Here is a 20,597-nt window from a genome sequence, read left to right on the forward strand (position 1 = left end):
GTGGCTAAAGTTGGCGCTTTTTTTTTTTTCTAGATGGGTTCTGGCTCTGTCTCCCCAGTTAGAGTGCAGTGGCATGATCATGGCTCACTGCAGCCTCGATCTCCCATGCTCAAGTGATCTTCCCACCTCAACCTCCCTAGTAGCTAGGACTAAAGGCACACACCACCACGCCCAGCTAATTTTTGTACTTTTAGTAGAGACCGGGTTTCACCATGTTGCCCAGACTGGTCTTGAACTCCTGGACTCAAGTGATTCACCTGCTTCGGCCTCCCAAAGTGCTGGGATTGCAGGCATGAGTCACCATGCCCGGCCAAAGTTGGCTTTTAAAATAAACTGCTTTGAGTGGAAGAAGAGAGACAATAGAAAGAAAAATATTAAGTGAATGATAATTTACATCATGCAATGGAGACTTGGCAAAGACCAGGAAAGGAGTACACCTAACCTTACTAGTCCAAATCTCTAGTCTTACCTTGGGGATTTAAGGCCTAAAGGTGTTCAAGTGGTGATAGAGAGAGGGCTGGGATTTAAACCTCTAGGCTCCCCTACTCCCCTACCTTCTGCCTTTTCCATTGTTTATCCCCAAATGGATTCGTTGACATCATCAGGCAAAGGACAGTCTCTGTGCAGTAAATCAACTAAGAAAGGGATCTTGTTTCTAGCAAAGAGGCTGAGAGCAGCAGTTTTCCATTTCAGTTGGATATGTTGAGAGAGGGAGAAATTAATCATGGGTGACTAATGTTCATTGTAGTGTATTTGTTTGTGATTTGTTGATTTAAAAGTGATTAAATAGAGTAGATTTGAGATAATTCTTTTAATATTGAACCATCCCACTCACCTGTATTGCAATATGCTTTCTGGAATTAGAGAGTAGGGGCTGGGTGTATATAGAAATTTTGCAGAACGGTGGGTCCCCTCCAGGGATTGTCATGTGCCAGGGAAGAGAGACCGAGAACCATGAGAGCCTAGAACACAAGAGCTCAGTGGGTTTAGGTCTTGCATGGTGACATGATTTGGCTGTGTCCCCACCCAAATCTCATCTTGAATTGTAGTTCCCGTAATCCCCATGTGTCGTGGGAGGGACCCAGTGGGAGGTAATTGAATCATGGGGACGGTTACCTCCATGCTGTTTTCATGATAGTGAGTGAATTCTGATGAGATCTGATGGTGTTATGAGGGACTTTTACCCCACTTCACTCTGCACTTCTCCTTGCTGCTGCCATGTGAAGAAAGACACGTTTGCTTCCCCTTCTGCCATGATCGTAAGTTTCCTGAGGCCTCTCTAGCCATGCTGAACTCCGAGTCAATTAAACCCCTTTCCTTTATAAATTACCCAGTCTCAGGTATGTCTAATGGACTAATGAGAATGGACTAACGCACATGGGAATGAAGACCTCCCCATGTTGGAGACCAATGCAGAATCTCCCCATCTGGCAAAGCCAAGGATGGAACAGATTGCTTTCTCAGTCGTTGAGGGTCAGATGAAGTCGTTAATCTATCTCTAGGCACTGTATCGATTGAAAGAAAAAAGTGCTTGCAGAGACACACTCACTGCAAGCAAGAGACCCTGGGATGCCAAGTGCAGTTGGCTGAGGGAAGAGCAGATCCCCTTCCATCTCACCTGCACTCTGCGCATATGCTCATTGAGTGAAATGCTCCAATTTAAATTATTTTTTCTCACTTTTTTTGGGCTAAGCACATATATTTTAATGTTGCATAAATTAAATGTATTTTCAAAGACTTATAATAATGCCTACTATATGTGAGGCACAAGGCAAACAATTTTAAGTCTCATGACAACTTAGATAGGTTCTGTCATCATTCCCATTGTGTGGACCAGGGGACTGAGGCCACACAGCTAGTGCATTTCAGGACCAGGATTTGAACCCAGGCAGTCTGGCTTTAAAGAGTTTTGCATTTAACTGCTATGCTCTGAGATTTTTTTTAAAAAAGTTATATATATATGTATATGTATGTGTATTATATGTATATGAATAAGTATATGTATTTTTAGAGACAGGGTCTTGCTCTGTGGCCCAGGTTTGAGTGCAGTGGAACAATCATAGCTCACTGCAGCCTTGGACTCCTGGGCTGAATAGATCCTCCTGCCTCAGCCTCTCTAGTAGCTAGGACTGCAAGCATGCACCACCATGCCCAGTTAATATTTAAAAATATTTTGTAGAAACAGGGTCTTGCTATGTTACCTAGGCTGGTCTCAAACTCCTATGCTCAAGCAATCCTCCTACCTTGGCCTCCCAAAGTGCTGGGATTACAAGTATGAGCCACCACGCCCATCCTGAGGTCTTTTGAGTGTGGATCACCCAAAGACCACTCCACCCGACACCCTGGGTTGGAATCCCCCCTGCAGGCCTGTCTCCAGGCTCCACCAGGAGCCTGTGCTCTAATCTAGCCATAGTCACCTTTCACCTGTTTAGTGAAGCCACAGTACCTCCACCTCTTAGCTTCTCTGTCTCTGCATGAAACTTGACGTTCTATCTGAGCCTCTACCATGCATGGGCCTCCACCATGCATGGGCCTCCAACAAGGTTGCTTCATTCCAGCCTCACAGAAATCTTGCAATGAAAGTGATTATCTACTGTCCCATTTTGCAGGTGAAAGGATTGAGGATCAGGGCTGCATGGTAGTTCTTCCTCAACACAGCACTGGGTCATTGGCTCATTGAGCTCAGATCCCAAGCTTTTGTTAGTACATCATGTTGAGTTACCACCAAAATGGCCTTGACAATGATGATACAAACAAGAACAAAAAGCAGCAGCTAACAGTAACAGGTTGAGCACTGTACTCAGCACTTTAGCTGTGTTATCGCATTTTATCCTCCTGACACCTCTATTGGAAAGGTACTATTTCTAACTTTAATTTACAGACAAGAATGCTGACATTCAGAGAAGTTAAGTAACTCATGCACCGTCACACAGCTGCTAAGTAGTGGAGCTAAGATTTGCTCTTCAAGACTCTAGAACCCCAAACCTGGAAGCCTTTGCTAACCTACCTGTGCCTTAACTTCACATTCTTGATTTTGGTTTATAGAGTATTTTCACTTTTCAGCCAGGCACAGTGGCTCATGCCTGTAACCCCAGCACTTCGGGAGGTGTAGGCAAGTGGATTGCTTGAACCCAGGAGGTCAAGACCATCCTGGGCAACATGGCAAAATCCCGTCTCTACAAAAAATTAGCTGGGAGTGGTGCACGTACCTGTAGTCCCAGCTACCCAGGAGGCTGAGGTGGGAGGATCAACTGAGCCTGGGAGGTCAAGGCTGCAGTGAGCCATGATTGCGTCACTGCACTCCAGCCTGAGCTACAGACTGATAAATAAAATAGAAAATATTTTTACTTTTACGATCACATCTAATCTTCACAAAAACACTGTAAGTACTATGGTCCACATTTCTACTCAATGGAAACTGACCCCCAGAAAGATGAAATGGCCCAAGTTCCACAGTTGGTAAGTGGCAAGTCCAGGGCTTGAGCTCAGGTTTTCTAATAGGCTTTTGGGTGTTTTTTTTTTTCCTGCTATAAAAGAGTCACCCCGCTTTACAGGGATATTGCAAGGGTTAGGTAAGATTTTATCCATGGTAATGATTATTAAAATTTAGGGAGCACTGCATATACATGAGGCAAACCGTCGTTATTATGGCTAAAGTGAGCAGGAAGATGACACCTCTTTCTGGGGATGTCCTCGAAAATGGTCATCTGGCTCCCACTCATTTTCTAGCATTGCATGGCCTGAATCTGCAGAGCAGGGCTTCAGAGGAGGCAGTGGAGCTGGAACAGGCGGTATCCGTAAAAGGGCATTACTGCCTGTATACAGAGAGTACTAATGCTTACTGATTATTTCAACAAAGACTTATTCATCGAAATAATTGTATCAGGCCCCAAAGCATGATGAGGTACGAAACAGATAAAGTCCCTGTTCCTTTGGAATTTACATTCTCTTGGGGGAGACTGATAATAAACTGTAACAATGACACAAAGTAAAGAGGATGGAGATGGATGGATTGGGGCAGAAAGATGCTATTTTTGACAGGATCATCAAGGAAGGTCTCTCTGATAAGGATGACATTTGAGCAGAGACCGGGGCAAGCAAGGGAGCGGGGCATGTGGCTATCTGGGGGCAGAGTGTTCCAGGCAGCAGGAAGAGTGCGTGTGAATGCCAGCGGCGTGAGCATGCTCCGCGTGTTTGAGGAACAGCGAGGAGGCCGGTGTCGCCCCGGTGGGTTGTCATTTTGTATTTTGTGACCCAGAATTCTTTTTGAATCAGCTACCTTTTTAAAAAGAGACAAATCCAATATAACATGCTGTAAATTTGATGTTTTTCTTGCTAGAGACTTAGAATTTTGAAGATAAAAGATTCTTAATAGACTTTTAAAAAATCTCGAAAGCGGTCAAAATACTGGATAAAAGTGAAGGAGACAACCAGCCATGTACAAAACCATTTTTAAAAAATCAATTTTAAAATGATGCAAATTCGATTTTTAAAAACTTATTTAAAAAAGCAAAGTTACATCAGAAATATTCTTATATTGGAATAAAAATATATTTCAAACATATGCATGGCACGGTGTTAACAGAAAATGTAGGGTATTAAATCCTATTTAAGATATTATTTTAAGTGTGTTAAAATTGAATATTCACATGGAAAAGAATCAGAAGGGGGCATAAACAAATCAAAATATTGATTTGATTTAGGGAGGGGTCTGTGGGTTAAGTGCCTTCTTTTTGAACTTACGTCATTTCAGAAGTAGTTATAATATAGCCGTTTAAGTTTTTTTTAACGTACCACAAGATGGCAAAGTTAATACCCAAATAGATGCAAAAGCTCCCGGAAGGGGGTTTCGTTTTCAGAGATTTGCTCATTAGATGGTTTAGGCAAATTGTCCTAGAAGCACAAAGAGATAATAAGTCTGTACTCCACAGTCAGGTGAATCTGGATCTGTGATTACTTGCTAGATGACCTCTAAGAAGTCACTTAACAGCTCTGAATATGGGTTTCATCATCTTTAAAGTGGCCATAATCAGAGAGGATTAAAAGAGATGGTGAATAAATATAATAAACATGAAATGGAGGTTGCCGGCATTATTAGAGCTGGGCTGGAGGTGCACCTTGCTGCATAGGCACAAAAGAATTATGTTTCTTCCAGTCCTTTTGCAGTTTTTCTCAGGGACAATTGTCAGCCCAGCACATTCATGCAATTTCCCAACTGCCAGTGGGCACAGGCAGTTAAGTTTCTTTAGCAAAACATCTATTTTAACTGTTTTCTTTTCAATTGAACATATGCACCTCTTTTTTTTTTAAATAGAATTAGATTTTATGAGTCATTGAAGGACAGAAGTTACTTCCTCCCCAAATTTGCTGCCATGGCCCAGCAATAACTCAGTTGCAAGGCATGCTGGGAGGAACGTCAATTCAGAATGCAAGAGAGGATAGGGAGGGGGTGAGGATCATTTCCACTTGTAGAGTGGACCCTCGATGGCCCAAGAATGAGCCCCAAGAATGTCCCAGGGGTCCTGGTAACTTGGGCTTGGCTCTGGGCTGGCAGCAGTACCCAAGGATATCGTTGGACTTAAGGGCATTGCTGCAGGTGGCTCTGGCCATTGTCTCACTCAGCAATGATCAAGTTGTAAGACACAGAACACCCCTTCCCCTGCCCCCCACCAAACTATCTCCAATAGCTCCAGAAAACAGAGAAGACTTTGTGGTTTTTTTTGTGCGTTTTCTTTTTGTTTTTTTGAGACAGGATCTCCCTTTGTTACCCAGGCTGGAGTGCAGTGGTATAATCATGGCTTACTGCAGCCTGGACCTCCTGGGCTCAAGTGATCCCCCTGCCTCGACCTCCCGAGTAGCTGGGACCACAGGCATGCACCACCACGCCAGGCTAATTTTTAAACATTTTTTTGTAGAGATGGGGTTAAGACCTGTGTTGCCCAGGCTGGTCTCAAACTCCTAGGCTCAAGTAGTCCCCGTACCTCAGCCTCCCAAAGTGTTGGGATTATAGGCATGAGCCACCATGCCCAGCCTGGAGAGGACTGTTGATGAGAAATTAGTTAATGGGTGCAATGTACCTTATTCAGGTGATGGGTGCCGTAAAAGCCCCGACTTGACCGCTGTGCAATCTATGCAGGTAACCAAAAAAAGAGGATTTTATTGGAAAGAAAAAACAAAGACAAAGGTGTACCTGGGCCTCATGAGGAGCTAGAATCTATAATCCTAAAGCAGTCTAGAATAAATTTCTAGATTTCTTTGTCCTTGCTTTCTTTGTTTCTCCCTGCTCCTGGTAAACATGACTTTGTTAGCTCCTTGCAGTTTGCCTATCTGGCAAATTCCCTGCATTTCAAATCATAGTCATGGGAAAGAGAATCTGGTTGGTTCAGCTTGGGGCAGGTGTTTATTCCTGGCCCAATCAGCTGGCAATGGCTACTACTAACTCACTAGGAACCTTTTGAAAGGGGTCGTATCTACAGGGAGGGAATAATTGGTGTTCATGGCACGTGAGAGGCACCATCTTGAGTCCAAGGAGACTAACTGGATTGAAGCAGGACATAATTATAGCTTAGTGGTACAAACATGGCATCATTGCCTCCCAGGAGAGGAAACTGGTGAGAGCTTGGCAGGTGTTAGGGCTTTAGCCAACTAAAGCCATCCAAGGATCTTGAGTGCAGGAAATGAATCAGAAATGCAACCCAGGCAAATAGAGCTGGGGCAGGTAGGAATAGGCACAGCCTTGTGCTCTGTTTTCTCAATGGTGGCCTTTGCATATTCCTTCAATAATCAAAGATCTGTGGAATTCCAAGGAAGAATAGAGGTAGTTCTAGCCTTTGAAAACTTTGGCCTCTATGTGGAGGGACAAGGCTTAGAAAGCTGGAAAAAAAAAAAAAGCTAGAAGAGCATCAATTGTGATCACAATTCTGACAGTGATTGCAAGTCTATAAAATACAGAGGAAAGAAAAGTTGTGTGTGAACACATGTCATTGAATGCACACTTACTTGGGTAAGGCGTTTTGAGTTTGCATGGATTTGGCATACGTCATCTGATGTATCTTGGCAACACCCCTATGAAGGACAAGCTGTCATTACCCCCTTTTGGGAAGGCAGAGACTCTAAGTAACTGACCCAAGGTCTCAGAGCAAGTATCCAGTATAACTGCAACTAGAACCCAGGACTAGCTGATACCAGAACCAGGGCTCTTAACCACAACACTACACAGCCTCTCTGGAGAGAAACAGATGGTTCTGAGCAGTAAAGGGATCAGCTTACAGACAGGATGAATCCACAGACCAGCTTGGAAAATCATTAAAGATCACTAAATAGACAAAGTCTTGCAGCAACTCCCCTTGGAGCATGGTACATAGAGCTGCACACGTGGTCGGTTTTCTCTGTTCATGGTATCTGATTAAAAGTGGCAAGTGTCCCCCTGGCAGTCACACAGGCATCATGTTACACTCCATTTTCAGCTGTCTTAGGGGAAGATTGTCTCTTTGAATTCCCTTGCTTCCTCTGGAGACCTCCAGGTGAATTCTGCACCTCCCACCTAGTCATCATTTTAAATCAGACTATCCTCATACTCATGTTCCAAATTGGGGAAATTCTAGCCAACCATTTTGCATAATGTAGTGACAGACAGACATTTGGTTTTATTTATTTACTGATTATGAGAGGTTAAGGAGAAGGGGAATTTTAAATTACCTGAAGGCACTTGAAGCTTAGAGGGCAGCGGTAATCGTGTAATGAAGAATCACAGCAACAATGACAATTTTGAAGAAGCCCTTTAAAGTCAAGAATACTAGCCAGTTTGAAGAGAAAGATGGTGAGTTTGCCTTTCCGAGCTTTTAATTGGAGTTGACGGTGGAACACCCACGTAGAAACGTCCTGTAGCCAGCTGGAGCTGACTGGAGCTCAGGAGAGAGGGAGAGGATAGAAATATAAGTCAAGACTCATCAGCCCAGAGAGATGAGAGTTGAAATTCTGAGCTGTGACAAGTTCTTCTTAGAAAATTGAGTAAGTAGGAGAGAGCCAATCTGGGCTTCAAGTCGATATGCAAGAAATACCTCTTTTGATTTTCATATATTAGAGTCCAACAAATAAGCCCTAATCAAAAAACACTAAGTGTGGTGATAAGGAAGATTTTGCAATAATTTCATAGGGGGAATGGGGAACAAAAGCAAATTTAAGGGTGCTGTGGAGGGGAATAATATGTAAGAATTGGAGGCAGTACGTGAGGTCCATTTAGTTAGCTGAAACCCCCATAGTTCACTCTTTATGCCTCTCATGCACTTTCTTTTATCACATTCTATTTATTTATTTACGTTTATTTGAAACATGGTCTCACTCTATCACCCAGGCTGGAGTGCAGTGGTGCAATCACTGCTCACTGCAGCCTTGACCTCCCAGGCACAAGCCGTCCTCTCACCTGAGCCTCCTGAGTAGCTGGGACTACAGGTGTGCGCCACCGTGCCTGGCTAATTTTTTTATTTTTTGTAGAGCCAGGGTCTTGCTGTGTTGCCCAGGCTGGTCTGGAACTTCTGGGCTCAAAAGTGGTCCTCCCACCTCAGCCTCTCAAGCTGCTGGAATTACAGGCATGAGCCCCTGTGCCCGGCCACATTCTATTTTAGATTAGCGTTTGAATTAGTTGTCTATTTGTTTTAACCAAGATTCTGAATTCCCTGAGGGCAAGCCTGAACCTTATTCATCATTTTCATCCTTTTAATGCCTGCCTAAAGGCATGACTTGCAAAAATAAGCGCTCGATGAAAGTTCTAAAACTCACTTCTCTGCTCCAGATTGGCTCTGGAGTGCCTCTGACAATGTTTTCCAGATTTTGATGTTGCTTACTGTGGAGTGGGAGATGAACCTGGTGGTACATGAACACATTGCATTTATTTTTAAAATAAGTCATTTAAAGGATTGATGTACCAGAGCCAGACTGGATATTGCATAAAGATGATGGACTCCAGATATGCACTTCTTTTCTGCAGAGAGGTTGAATTTCCATTTATGGCTTTGGTATGAAATTTAAAATTTTTTAAATAATTGTGTTTAAGTTTTTTTTAAGTGAGTTAATAAAAATACTTTTAAAATAAGTCAATTTTAGTAGAAAAGGCAGACAAACTTGGTAAAGATTTTCTTTTCTTTTCTTTCTTTCTTTTTTTCCTTTTTTTTTTTTTTTTTTTTTTTTTTTTTTTGAGACAGAGTCTCACTCTTGCCCAGGCTGGAGTGCAGTGGCATGATCTGGGCTCACAGCAACCTCCACATCCTCAGATCAAGCCATTCTTGTGCCTCAGCCTTCCAAATAGCTGAGATTAGAGGTGTGTGTCACCATACCCGGCTAATTTTTGTATTTTCAGTAGAGACAGGGTTTCACTATGTTGGCCAGGCTGGTCTCAAGCTCTTGGCCTTAAGTGATCCACCCACCTGGACCTCCCAAAGTGCTTACAGGTGGGAGCCACCACACCCAGCCCAGATATGCACTTCTTTTCTACAGAGAGGATGAATTTCCATTTATGACTTTGGTACGAAGTTTAAAATTCTTTAAATAATTGTGTTTAAGCTTTTTAAACTGAGTTAATGAAAATTTTTTTTAAAATAAGTCAATTTTAGTAGAGGAGGGGGAGAAATTTGGTGAAGATCTTAAAGCCCTTTGGGAGATGAGTCACATTCGGGTGGATGGTCTTAGGCAGTGTGTCATAATCTGGTCTTACCCGACCTTTCCCCCTTTTTCTCTTCTATGACTCCATGAATTTTACTCTCCCTCTCCAGCAATAAGAGCCATCAAATCAGGAGCCTAAAGTGCTTAGTTGTATTTTGCACAATGTACATTAAAACAAATACAAACCCATAAAGGTGAAACCATCATACATCCGTGGACTACTTAAAATGATCTCCTACCCATTTTGGGAAACACGGCCATTTGGAAATTTATCTGGCCCCTGTACCTCGCCTGGGAATCCTTAACATCTGGCACCGTGGATTATCCACAGAAACATCTCTGGCAATAGAGTTGCTCCTGGCATAGAGTGGGCATCATTAAGTGTTTGTTCAGAAATAAAAGGACAGTGAGATGCCAACCATAACATTTAATAGCTTAGGCGCTGGTGTGTCGAAGCCACTTGCTCAGTACAGTTCAAAGATGATAGATCTTAGGGTTTCCCTGCATATGGTTAGCGGTAGGAACATAACACAAACCACGGCCTTACCCACGGTGGAGCGATCCCCCAATGCGGGGATTCCGACTAATGAGTTTGGGGGGCAAGCCGAGTTCTTCCGAGCAGAAAGCAAGCGAGTGAAATCTCTCTCTCACTTACTTGTCTCTCTGCAGCCGATGCCATCTGCTAGCTTTAAAAATAATTTTTAAAAGCAAGTGTTTTGGTTCTCTTCAACGTGCAGCAAAGACAGATGCTATTTTTAGGCTTGTTTTCTATTAAAAAAAAAAAAAGAAGAAGAAGAAAAAACCAAAGAACCAGGGGCTGGGTGTCGGCTGTTCTGGCTTACTGTCTGCATTTTGCCATCAACTTATATGTGACCTTTTGGCAAATCTCCTATGCCTTGGACCCTGAGAACATAAGTGATCATTTCACCTCCTTTTCTCATTAGACATGTTGAGAGGGTGAAGTAGTATTGGTCTGAGAAATAAAAACCATTCATTTTCTAAAAATTAGTCAGTGTGGGCAATACGGCAAAACCCTGTCTCTACAAAAACTATAAAAATTAGCCAGGTGTGGTTGTGTGCACCTGTAGTCCCAGCTACTGGGGAGGCTGAGGCAGGAGGATCACTTGAGCCTAGGAGGTTGAGGCTGCAGCAAGCAGAGATCATGCCATTGTACTCCAGACTGGGTGACAGAGTGAGACCCTGTCTCAAACAAACAAACAAACAAACAAACAAAATTGGTTAACTTGTGCTCTCCTGTAACCTGCCAGCTTCTGTCTTGATGTACCACTAGATCTCCATGTGCCTTCTCTCCTCTCCTGGACTGGAAGCTCTTTGAGGGGAGGACACATCCACACATCCGTACAATGTCTAGCTCAGAACCTTTCACACAAGATGTACCCACTGGAGGCAGCATCATGAGGGGTTGAGAGTGCAGAGTCTGGAACCAAATGCCTAAGGTTCAGATCCTGGCTTTGCAGCAACTTATCAGCTGAGAGACCACTGGCAAGTTACTTACCCTTTCTGAGCTTCAACTTTCTCCTCTTTAGAAGGGAGAGAATGATTATACTTGTCACATTGAGTTTTGTAGAGGGACAAGTGAGACAAAATATGTAAAGCATTCAGCTCATCACGTGGTAAGTACCCAAGAGAGCTTAATTTCATTATTGTTGTTGTTGTAGTTATTAGGCCCTCCCACATTTGATAAATGCACATATGACTGTTACGTATAAGATAAAGTTCTATGTGCTGTAAGGAAGATTTATTTAAAGGTGAATTAAATGTTTGTTATATGGCCAGCATCATGTTAGACACTCTACACATGTGTCCTTGTTTAACGCTCTGTGGGCAAGTCAAAAATGTCCCGTCTACAGAAGAGAAAGCCCAATATTAGGTTAAAGAACTGCTCAGTGTTGCAGTTAGTAAGTAGTGCAACAAGATTTCAAATACTGTATTGACTTAAAAGGTGAAATCTTTGCTTCACTTTCCCCACCACCTCTTCTTCTAGTTTTATAGCCCCTCACAATGGCTTTGCAACTTTTGACAGCAAGTCACCTTTTACATTGTGACTCAGCCATAGCAACGTATAAATATAACCAAAACATATATTCCACAAAAAGTACTTAGTGGTGTTCTGTGCAGCATGCACTGATAATTTTTCTTTCTTCTTTTTTCTTTCTTTTTTTTTTTTTTTTTTGAGACAGAGTTTCACTCTGTTGCCCGGGCTGGAGTGCAGTGGCACCACCATGGCTCATGGCTCACTATAGCCTTGAACTCCTGGGCTCAAGCGATCCTCTTGCCTCAGCCTCATGAATAGCTGGGACTACAGGTGCTCACCACCATACCCGGCTAATTTTTTTTTTTTTGGGGGGGGGTAGAGGCAGAGTCTTGCTATGTTCCCCAGGCTGTTCTCAAACTCCTAGCCTCAAGTGATCCTCCTGTCTCGGCCCCACCAAAGTTCTGGGATTGCAGGAGCGAGCCACCATGCCTGACCTCTTTTTTCTGTTCTTTTTTTTTTTTTTTAAGTTGATCATGACCCACCAAATTGATTTAATGATCAGTTAAAGTGAGATACAACTTGAGTTTGGAAAACACTGGTCTGGCTTCAGTACTCAGGCAGTGCTGCCAGGACATCTCATTTTCATCACATTTAGCTTGCAGCCCTGTGTATGTTTCATTCCAGCCCCTCAGTCAGTCTGTTAGAGATTATCGAATATGTTATCCTCATTTTATAAGTGAAGATATCAAGGCTCAGGGATATAAAATGGTCTTCCCAAGCCTCCCCAGTAGTCAGAAAACGTGGAGCCCATGCTTTCATTCCACTCTTCTGACTGTATGAATGGTGCTTTGGAGACCCAGTAACTCCTGCTGCCTCAAGGCTCACCCATTTTTCACTTAATTAATGTGTACTGATGGCTCGCTTTGGCCAGGCATGGTGCTGGGCTATTGGTACATAGTGGTAAACAATTTTTACACGGTTCCGGATTTGTGGAACGTTCAGTCACATTTGACATTAGTCCATTTCTTTCAGAGTGAGACCCTGAACCTTTGTATTAGCCTACGTGACCTTACATGATGAGTCCCTCAGCACCGCTCTGGGCTCATCTCCTACCCTGTCCCCCTTCTTCTTTCTTCTCCAAGCACATGAGGTGTGCTCTAGCCTCAGGGCTTTTGCACAGCCTGTTTCTCCGCCTGGTAAACTCTCACTCTAGATAACCTGCATAGCTGCTTTTGTCATCTCCTTCAAGTCTTTGCCGAAGGATTGCCTTCTAAATAAGATTATCCTGAATACTTTATTGAAATTGGAACTCCTTTCTCCCGTCTCATCAAGCTGGTACTCCCAATCCTCCATACTTTGCTCTGCTTTTCCCCCATGGCACTTTTTAATCTTTTAATCTTCTATTTTTATTTTTATTTATTTATTTAATTTTGAGACAGAGTCTCACTCTCTTGCCCAGGCTGGAGTGCAGTGGTGTGATCTTGGCTCACTGCAACCTCCACCTCCCAGGTTCAAGCAACTCTGCTGCATCAGCCTCTCTAGTAGCTGGGACTAAAGGCACGCACCATCATGCCCAGCTAATTTTTGTATTTATATTTTAGTAGAGACAGGGTTTCACTATGTTAGCCAGGCTGGTCTTGAGCCCCTGACCTCAGGTGATCTGCCCGCCTCAGTCTCCCAAAGTGCTAGGATTACAGGCGCGAGCCACTGTGCCCGGCTATCTTTTAACATTCTATATAATTTATTTATTATGTTTAGCATTTATTGTCTTTATCTGTGTCTACCTGCTAGAATGAAAGATAAAGGCCAGGAATGTTTGTTGGTTTTGTTCACTGCTCTATGTTCGGCACTCATCTATAACCCGGTACCTAGTAGGACTCTATACATTTTTTTTTACTTGACTAGATAGATGAAATAAATAACCATCAAGTTCAAAATATAATTAACAAATTATGATGTGGTCAGAGATTTAAAAAAGAAAAGAAAAGAAAAAAGCCCACGGGGTTTCATGAAAGAGTAGAACGGCAGACCTAATTTAGATTGGGTGGGTTAGAGGAAGTGACTTTTTTAGGCTGAGAACATAAGAGGGACTTCAGTTCCCAAATTCGTTAGCGCAGACTCTGCCATTGCAAGCCAAAGGAATGTAGCGTAAAGGAGAGATTTCACCCAAGCAGAAGCCTCTAAGAAGAGACAAAGTGATTCATTCATTTAGCAAAGGAAGGAGAGACGCAAGTCACATATTGGTGTTGCCCAAGGGCCAAAACACACATCTGTCTTATTTAATCCCAGCAGCATCACTGAGGTTCTGCTCTTATCTCCTCTTGACAGATGAGGAAACCCAGGTGTTGAATAACTTCTCCAGATACATCCAGCTATTAAGAGACAGAGCTGGATTTCCAAATGAAGTGTCTTTGGTACCAAAGCTTGTGCCCTTTCACTCTCTGGGCACCTACTATGTGCTAGTTGTGCTATCAGGAACAGGGCTTACACAGCCAAGAAGGGCATAGCCCCTGACCTGAAGAAGTTCACAATATCCCTTGAAAGACATGCTGAAAAACTTCCCTGATTAGGACACAGACTTTTTTCTGGCCCCATTTCTTTTACTTCTGGACATGCCTTCCTAGGTTACTGTTTTTCAAACCTTGATAATTCATCTTTTTGTTTTTGATAGCTACTGTGTTATCTATTGGTGAGTACCTCAAAATTCAGTGGCTTAAAACAACAATAAGCATTCATTATCTCAGTTTCTGTGGGGCAGGAATTTGGGAATGCTTCACCTAGTTGATCTGGCTCTGGGTCTCAAAGGATTGAGTCAGATTGTCAGCTGGAATTCTATTCATCTGAAGGCTTGTCTCGGGTGAAGGATCTGTTTCCAAGGTGATTCTCTCACAGGACTGGAGTTGGTGCTGGCTGTTGGCAGGAGGCCTCGGTTCTTTGCCAAATGTACCTTTCTGAAGTACTGCTTGAGCATCCTCATGGCATGGCGGCAGGCTTCCCAAAAAGCAGTGATCTGAGAGAGCAGGGTGGAAGCTGTAGGTCTTTTATGTGCTACTCCTGGACGTCATACATTGTCATTTTTGCAATATCCAGTGGGTTACACAGGTCAGTCCTATTCATTATGGGAAGGTACTACACAAGTACATAAATACCAAGAGTTTGAAAAATCACTGGGGCAGTGGGGGGGCATCATAAAGGCTGGCTAGTACAGCTACCTATCATCTGTAACATTATTTACTTAATATTTTCCACTTTTTGTTAAAATCAGCTTTATCCTAAACAATAATATCAGTTAAGTCACAATATTAATATGCTAATTATATTTTCCAGCAAAAAAATATAAACTTGTAATTATTATTATTATTATTTTTGAGATGGAGTCTCACTCTCACCCAGGCCGGAGTGCAGTGGCATGATCTTGGCTCACTGCAACATCCCCCTCCCAGGTTCAAGCGAGTCTCCTGCGTCAGCCTCCTGAGTAGCTGGGATTACAGGCGCCTGTCACCATGACTCACTAATTTTTGTTTTTTTTGCTTTTGTTGTTTTTCAGTAGAGATGGAATTTTGCCATGTTGGCCAGGCTGGTCTTGAACTCCTGACCTCGGGTGATCTGCCCACCTCAGTCTCCCAAAGTGCTGAGATTACAGGTGTAATACGTAGGCATGAGCCACCATGCCTAGCCAACGTTGTAATTATTCATGAAAAAAATTATCTGTGTATCACCTATGCTCGCTTGCATAGTTCCAGTAACACAAACGTTACCCTTGGGGAAACAGCAAGCCCAGCAAACAGGGATCTGTCAGAGTCCTGGAAGTTTTCATCATAAATTCCAGCTCTTCCCTCACTGTCCATTTGGAGCCCCAGAAGCTACAGGATGTTAATGTTGCTGTTTGCTGTCCTCTTCCAGGACCGCCTGTACTTTGTGATGGAGTACGTCAACGGGGGCGACCTCATGTATCACATCCAGCAAGTTGGCCGGTTCAAGGAGCCCCATGCCGTGTAAGTGAGAACTAGTGCTGTGCTTTCTCTTTGGGATAAATGGGTAGGTTAGTGGTTCCTTTGGGTGTGTTTTTTTTGTTTGTTTTTTTGTTTTTGTTTTTTTGCCAAAGAGGGATTTTTAAACACCTCGGGCATCTTTTTGAAAAAATATTTAGCCAGGGAAGAAAGTTGTTCTGCTTAATATGAGATGCTTCTTTTTTTTTTTCCTGACACCAGCTAATAACCTGAAGCTCAGCCAGACACCATGGCTCCTACCTGTAATCTCTGTTTTGGGAGGCTGAGATTGGAGGATCACTTGAGCTCAGGAGTTAAAGGCCAGCCTGGGCACCATGACGAGATCTCATCTCTATAAAAAATAAAAAACTTAGCTGGGGATGGTGGCGCACACTGTAGTCTCTTCTGAAAAATAAAACAAAACTCAAAGCTCTAAAACCACAGCTATTTATTTCTAATTCATGTCCCTGACTGCTTAGAAAGGCCCTGTATCTTCCCTGGGGATTATCACTGTAGATGTTATGTGTCCATTTGCTAATATTTATTGAGAACTTACTATGAGCCAGGCCCTAAGTGCTTAACAAACATCGTCTCAACCCTGAGAATAACTCTGGGAGGGAGATGCTGCCACCTCTGCTTTACAAACAAGGAAATGGAGATGCAAGGTTTTGAAAGCTTGCTCATATTCATGGAGCTAGTAAGAAGCAGTTCCTGAATTCTGACCCCAGTGTTTCTTTGCCCATGTTCTTTATCTTACACCACTCTCCCTCTTAGATGCCTTCACTCCACGGGGGTGAAGGATCAAGGTGCTCAGTGGCAATGGTCTGTGGTTCCTGGGATGGGGAGACTGATTCTTGGTTGTTGGAAATGTGTTTCCTCTGCTGAGTCAACTCCATCCCCTTCAGTTTAAAAGGCAGCTACAGTCTCTTCTTTTCAGAACACAAATCTCATCATGTCACTCCCCTGCTTAGGAACATTGCAAGTTGTAGGAATCAGCAATGATAACCTCTCCTGGGGAGTTTGCTAAGATCTTACTGCCTCTCCATAGAGCCCCCAGAGCTCATCTAGAACCCCACCCTGTCATACCGGAGGCTTGGTGGCTCCCGCCCAGTTCAGCTTGCCCCCTCTCCTCCCACCTGGCCAGGTTGTGAGCACTGTGTTCTGATAGGATTTGCATTATTCTTGTGCTTCCAAATCTAGCCATTCATATCTCCTGGCACGACTCTAATAGGATTAGCTTTGCTTTTACTTCTAACATCTAATTGACCACAGGCTTTAATTCCATTGTCACACAAGACATGTCAAGACACTTTGCATAGTTCCCCAAAGCCCTGCCCAACCTTTGTGGCATAACTGGGCTTCCTAGTTCTCTCGAAACCTCTTTCTTTATGGGTTGACCTTCAATAAGAGGTTACACTTTAGACAGATGTTGTTTCTGATTCCAGCTGTGCCATTCATTCGCTATATAACTTGCCCAAGTTAATCTCTCTAACCCTCAGTTTCCTCATTTGAGGAATGGGAAGATAATAGTAGGACCTACCTTACAGCATTATTATTGGGATTAAATCAGGTAATGCCTAAAACGGTGCTAGGCAGATGGTAAACCTTCAACAGATGTTAGCTGCTATTGTCAAGATAATTTAACTTGCTATACAGTCTGAAAGTATAATTCTCTCTCTTTTTGTGGGGGTTGGGGGACAGGGTCTCACTCTGTTGCTCAGACTGGAGTGCGGTGACCCTGATTATAGCTCACTGCAGCCTTGATCTCCTGGGCTCAAGCAATGCTCTTGCCTCAGCCTTCCAAGTAGCTGGGATCACAGGCATGTGCCACCACTCCCAGTTATTTTTTTTCTTTTATTTTTAGTAGAGACAAGGCCTCACTATGTTACCCAGCTAGTGAAACCGTAATTCTCCATCCAGCTCATCATATCCCATGGCCCCCTCTCCACTATACAATTGCTGAACTTCTGCCTACCCCCAATTTGTCCTTAAGGCAACCCCATCACCTTCTAAACCACCCTGTGAATCCATCCGTACTCTCAGCATTTTATGAGCTATTTAGCTGACCATCCATGGGTTCTTTAATGCCCTGCACCTAGTTCAATATTGTATTGAATTCTGAGCATTGCCAAGCATATGGTGTCCTTGAGTTTCTCCATTGCCTTTTTTTTTTTTTTTAAATTTCAGATTTTACGCTGCAGAAATTGCCATCGGTCTGTTCTTCTTACAGAGTAAGGGCATCATTTACCGGTAAGTGAATATTGCTGTACTTTCCATCTCTTCATCTCCCTCAGCTCCTCCCTGCCCTGCCTCTTTCTTCAGCTGCTTTTAAAATTAGAATCCGTGGTGGGGGAGGAATCCTCCAGAACTAACTTGGGCATGTGTTCTGCCAGGCAGCATCGCCCACTGCCCTGGCAAAGTTTGGACAGCTCTATATGGTGGTAGAAAATCTCGATGGACTGTGTCACCAATGATGGTTCAGAGCCTCAAACAGGAGACCATTTGCTCTAAGAGGAGACTCACAGAGAGGACCCCAGTACTTCTTTCTCTTGCTTGTGGACCCTACATTTGAGGAGCAGACAAAGAATTTTGGCTGGCAGAATGTGATGGATCACATTATTATGAAACATTATTTATTTATTTATTTATTTATTTTTTTCTGCTATGTAACTACAACTTGGAAATGGATCTCTGAGTGGCTGCTCTGAAAGACAGGATTAAGTTCAGGACTTGGCATCTGCTGGTATTTGGAGGAGCAAATGGATGATCATAGCTGCATGAGTCATATCGTTTTATATTTCATGCAAGGCGGACGATTGCACCCGAGGCTGCTATTTGTCAGCGAGTCCAGGGCGTACAATTCTCCTTGTACTACGTCGATGCAAATGGCATAGCCAGTGCAGGCTTGGGCTGGTTTGTTATGCAAGAGAGGCTGCAAGGCATGAGGCTTCCAAACAGCGCTTGGCATGGGTGGGGGGGGTCTATTTCAAAGATTATGAAGAACCACAAAAGTCTATTCCATTCATGCGTTTGACACATATTTATCAAATCCTACTATACTCTAGGCACTCTTGTGGGTGGTGGGCATACAGAAGTGAATAAAACAGATGAAACCCCTTGCCCCTGTGGAGTTTATCTTTTCGTGGTGGGAGACAGATAAGTGAATCATAAAAACATAGTCTGCCAAGTAGTGATAAGTACTATGGAGATAAATCAAGCAGGGGAGGGTGCTGGTGTACCCTGCGTGTTGGAGGGTTCCCTCTCATTCTGTAGAGAGCGTAGTGATGAGAGCCTGGAGAGTTAGGGGTGACTTGGGAGTCCTGGGCCTTTTGCTTTAACTGCGGGATATGGGATTAAAAGGCATGAGGGGGCTGGGCACAGTAGCTACCACCTGTAATCCCAACGCTTTGGGATGCCGAGGCAGGAGGAATGCTTCAAGCTAGGAGCTTCAGACCAGCCTAGGCAACATAGCGAGGCCCCCATCTCTAAAAATAAAATACAATTAGCCAGGTGTGGTGGTGCATACCTATAGACCTAGCTACTCAGGAGGCTGAGGTGGGACGATCAATTGAGCCCAGGAGTTCAAGGATGCAGTGAGCTATGATCATACTACTGCATTCCAGCCTGGGTGACAGAGCGAGACCCTGTCTCAAAAAAAAAAAAAAAAAAAAAAAAGGCATGATAAGATTAGCCCTGGTAAGTACAAGGCAGATAGTGGAGGCAAGGCTATGGGGTCCTGGCAGGACGGAGGGATGGGAAGTGGGGGCCTTGTCAGAAGCTTTCAGAGTCCTGGAGCTTTTAGTCACACCTTGGAGTGCTGATATGAAATCTATAGGGGGAAGGATAATCTTATTCTGAGTGCACAAAGTCCCTGCCATTCCTATTTTCTCCTAATGATGGAGGGAAGAAGGTCAAGAAGAGGAGTGGTTTTACTTGGCATGTGGGTGATCCTAGTGAAAGTGTGAAAATAGAGAGAAGACGAATTTAGAAGCTGAGGCAGGAGGATCACTTGAGCCCAGGAGTTCGAAACTGCAGTGAGCTATGATTGTGCCACTGCACTCCAGCCTGGGCAACAGAGCAAGACCCTGTCTCTAAAAAAAGAATTTAAATTTTAAATAGTATGCTCATTCTGTCCATGCCCACGTTTGCCCTCAGTGAACACATTAGCTCTGTGTGCATGAAATGGCACGTGGAAATCATCTAATTCCCTTAGTTTCTCTTTTGACTGTCATAGTGACAATATCATTTTGTGCTGAATATAATTCTGGTGTTGAAAGATACACATGAGGCTGGGGGCAGTGACTCATGCCTGTAAACCCAGCATGTAGAGAGGCTGAGGCGGGCAGATTGCCTGAGGTCAGGAGTTGGTGACCAGCCTGGCCAACATGGTGAAACCCCATCTCTACTAAAAAAATACGAACATTAGCTGGGTGTGGTTGCACATGCCTGTAATTCCAGCTACTTGGGAGGCTGAGGCAGGAGAATCGCTTGAACCCAGGAGACAGAGGTTGTGGTGAGCCAAGATCGCCCTGTTGCACTCCAGCCTGGGCAACAAGAATGAAACTCCATCTCAAAAAAAAAAAAGGTGCATATGATCTTCCATATGATGTGATGATGTGATCCCTAAATTCAAGCCAATGACTTCAGCTAGTGCTTAACCACAGAGACAGGGATCATGGGCGATTTTTCACTCTACATGATTTTCAACTTGGGTGCTGACATTAGGACCTAACTCCTATGTGGGATGTGCCTCTACTAAAATAGAACCAACTGGATTCTTGAGAAGATTAAACATGGAACTACAAGTTTGTTGGAAGAAAATCCAGTCCCAGTGTAGGAAACATGAAAGGAAATAATTAGAGTTCTAGTCAATTGAGTTGTGATTCAGGGCTAGTTTCTAATCAATCAGGAAGCCGCGTTGGGATCTGGGATCCATGAATCCAGATCCAGGTGGT

General features: G+C 43.5%; 1 protein-coding gene across 2 annotated transcripts in view; it reads left to right on the plus strand.

Annotated features, from left to right (window-relative positions):
- Positions 1-20,597, plus strand: part of LOC105485029 (protein kinase C beta) — a 381,756-nt gene that overhangs the window by 317,205 nt on the left and 43,954 nt on the right. For both annotated transcript variants that reach the window (XM_011747190.3, XM_011747191.3), the window contains exons 11-12: positions 15,557-15,648; positions 17,830-17,892. In XM_011747190.3, the coding sequence (XP_011745492.1) occupies positions 15,557-15,648; positions 17,830-17,892 (155 nt within the window). The remainder of the gene's footprint in view (positions 1-15,556; positions 15,649-17,829; positions 17,893-20,597) is intronic.

The sequence above is a fragment of the Macaca nemestrina genome, chromosome 18 (assembly GCF_043159975.1).
Source record: "Macaca nemestrina isolate mMacNem1 chromosome 18, mMacNem.hap1, whole genome shotgun sequence".
Lineage (NCBI taxonomy): Eukaryota > Metazoa > Chordata > Mammalia > Primates > Cercopithecidae > Macaca > Macaca nemestrina.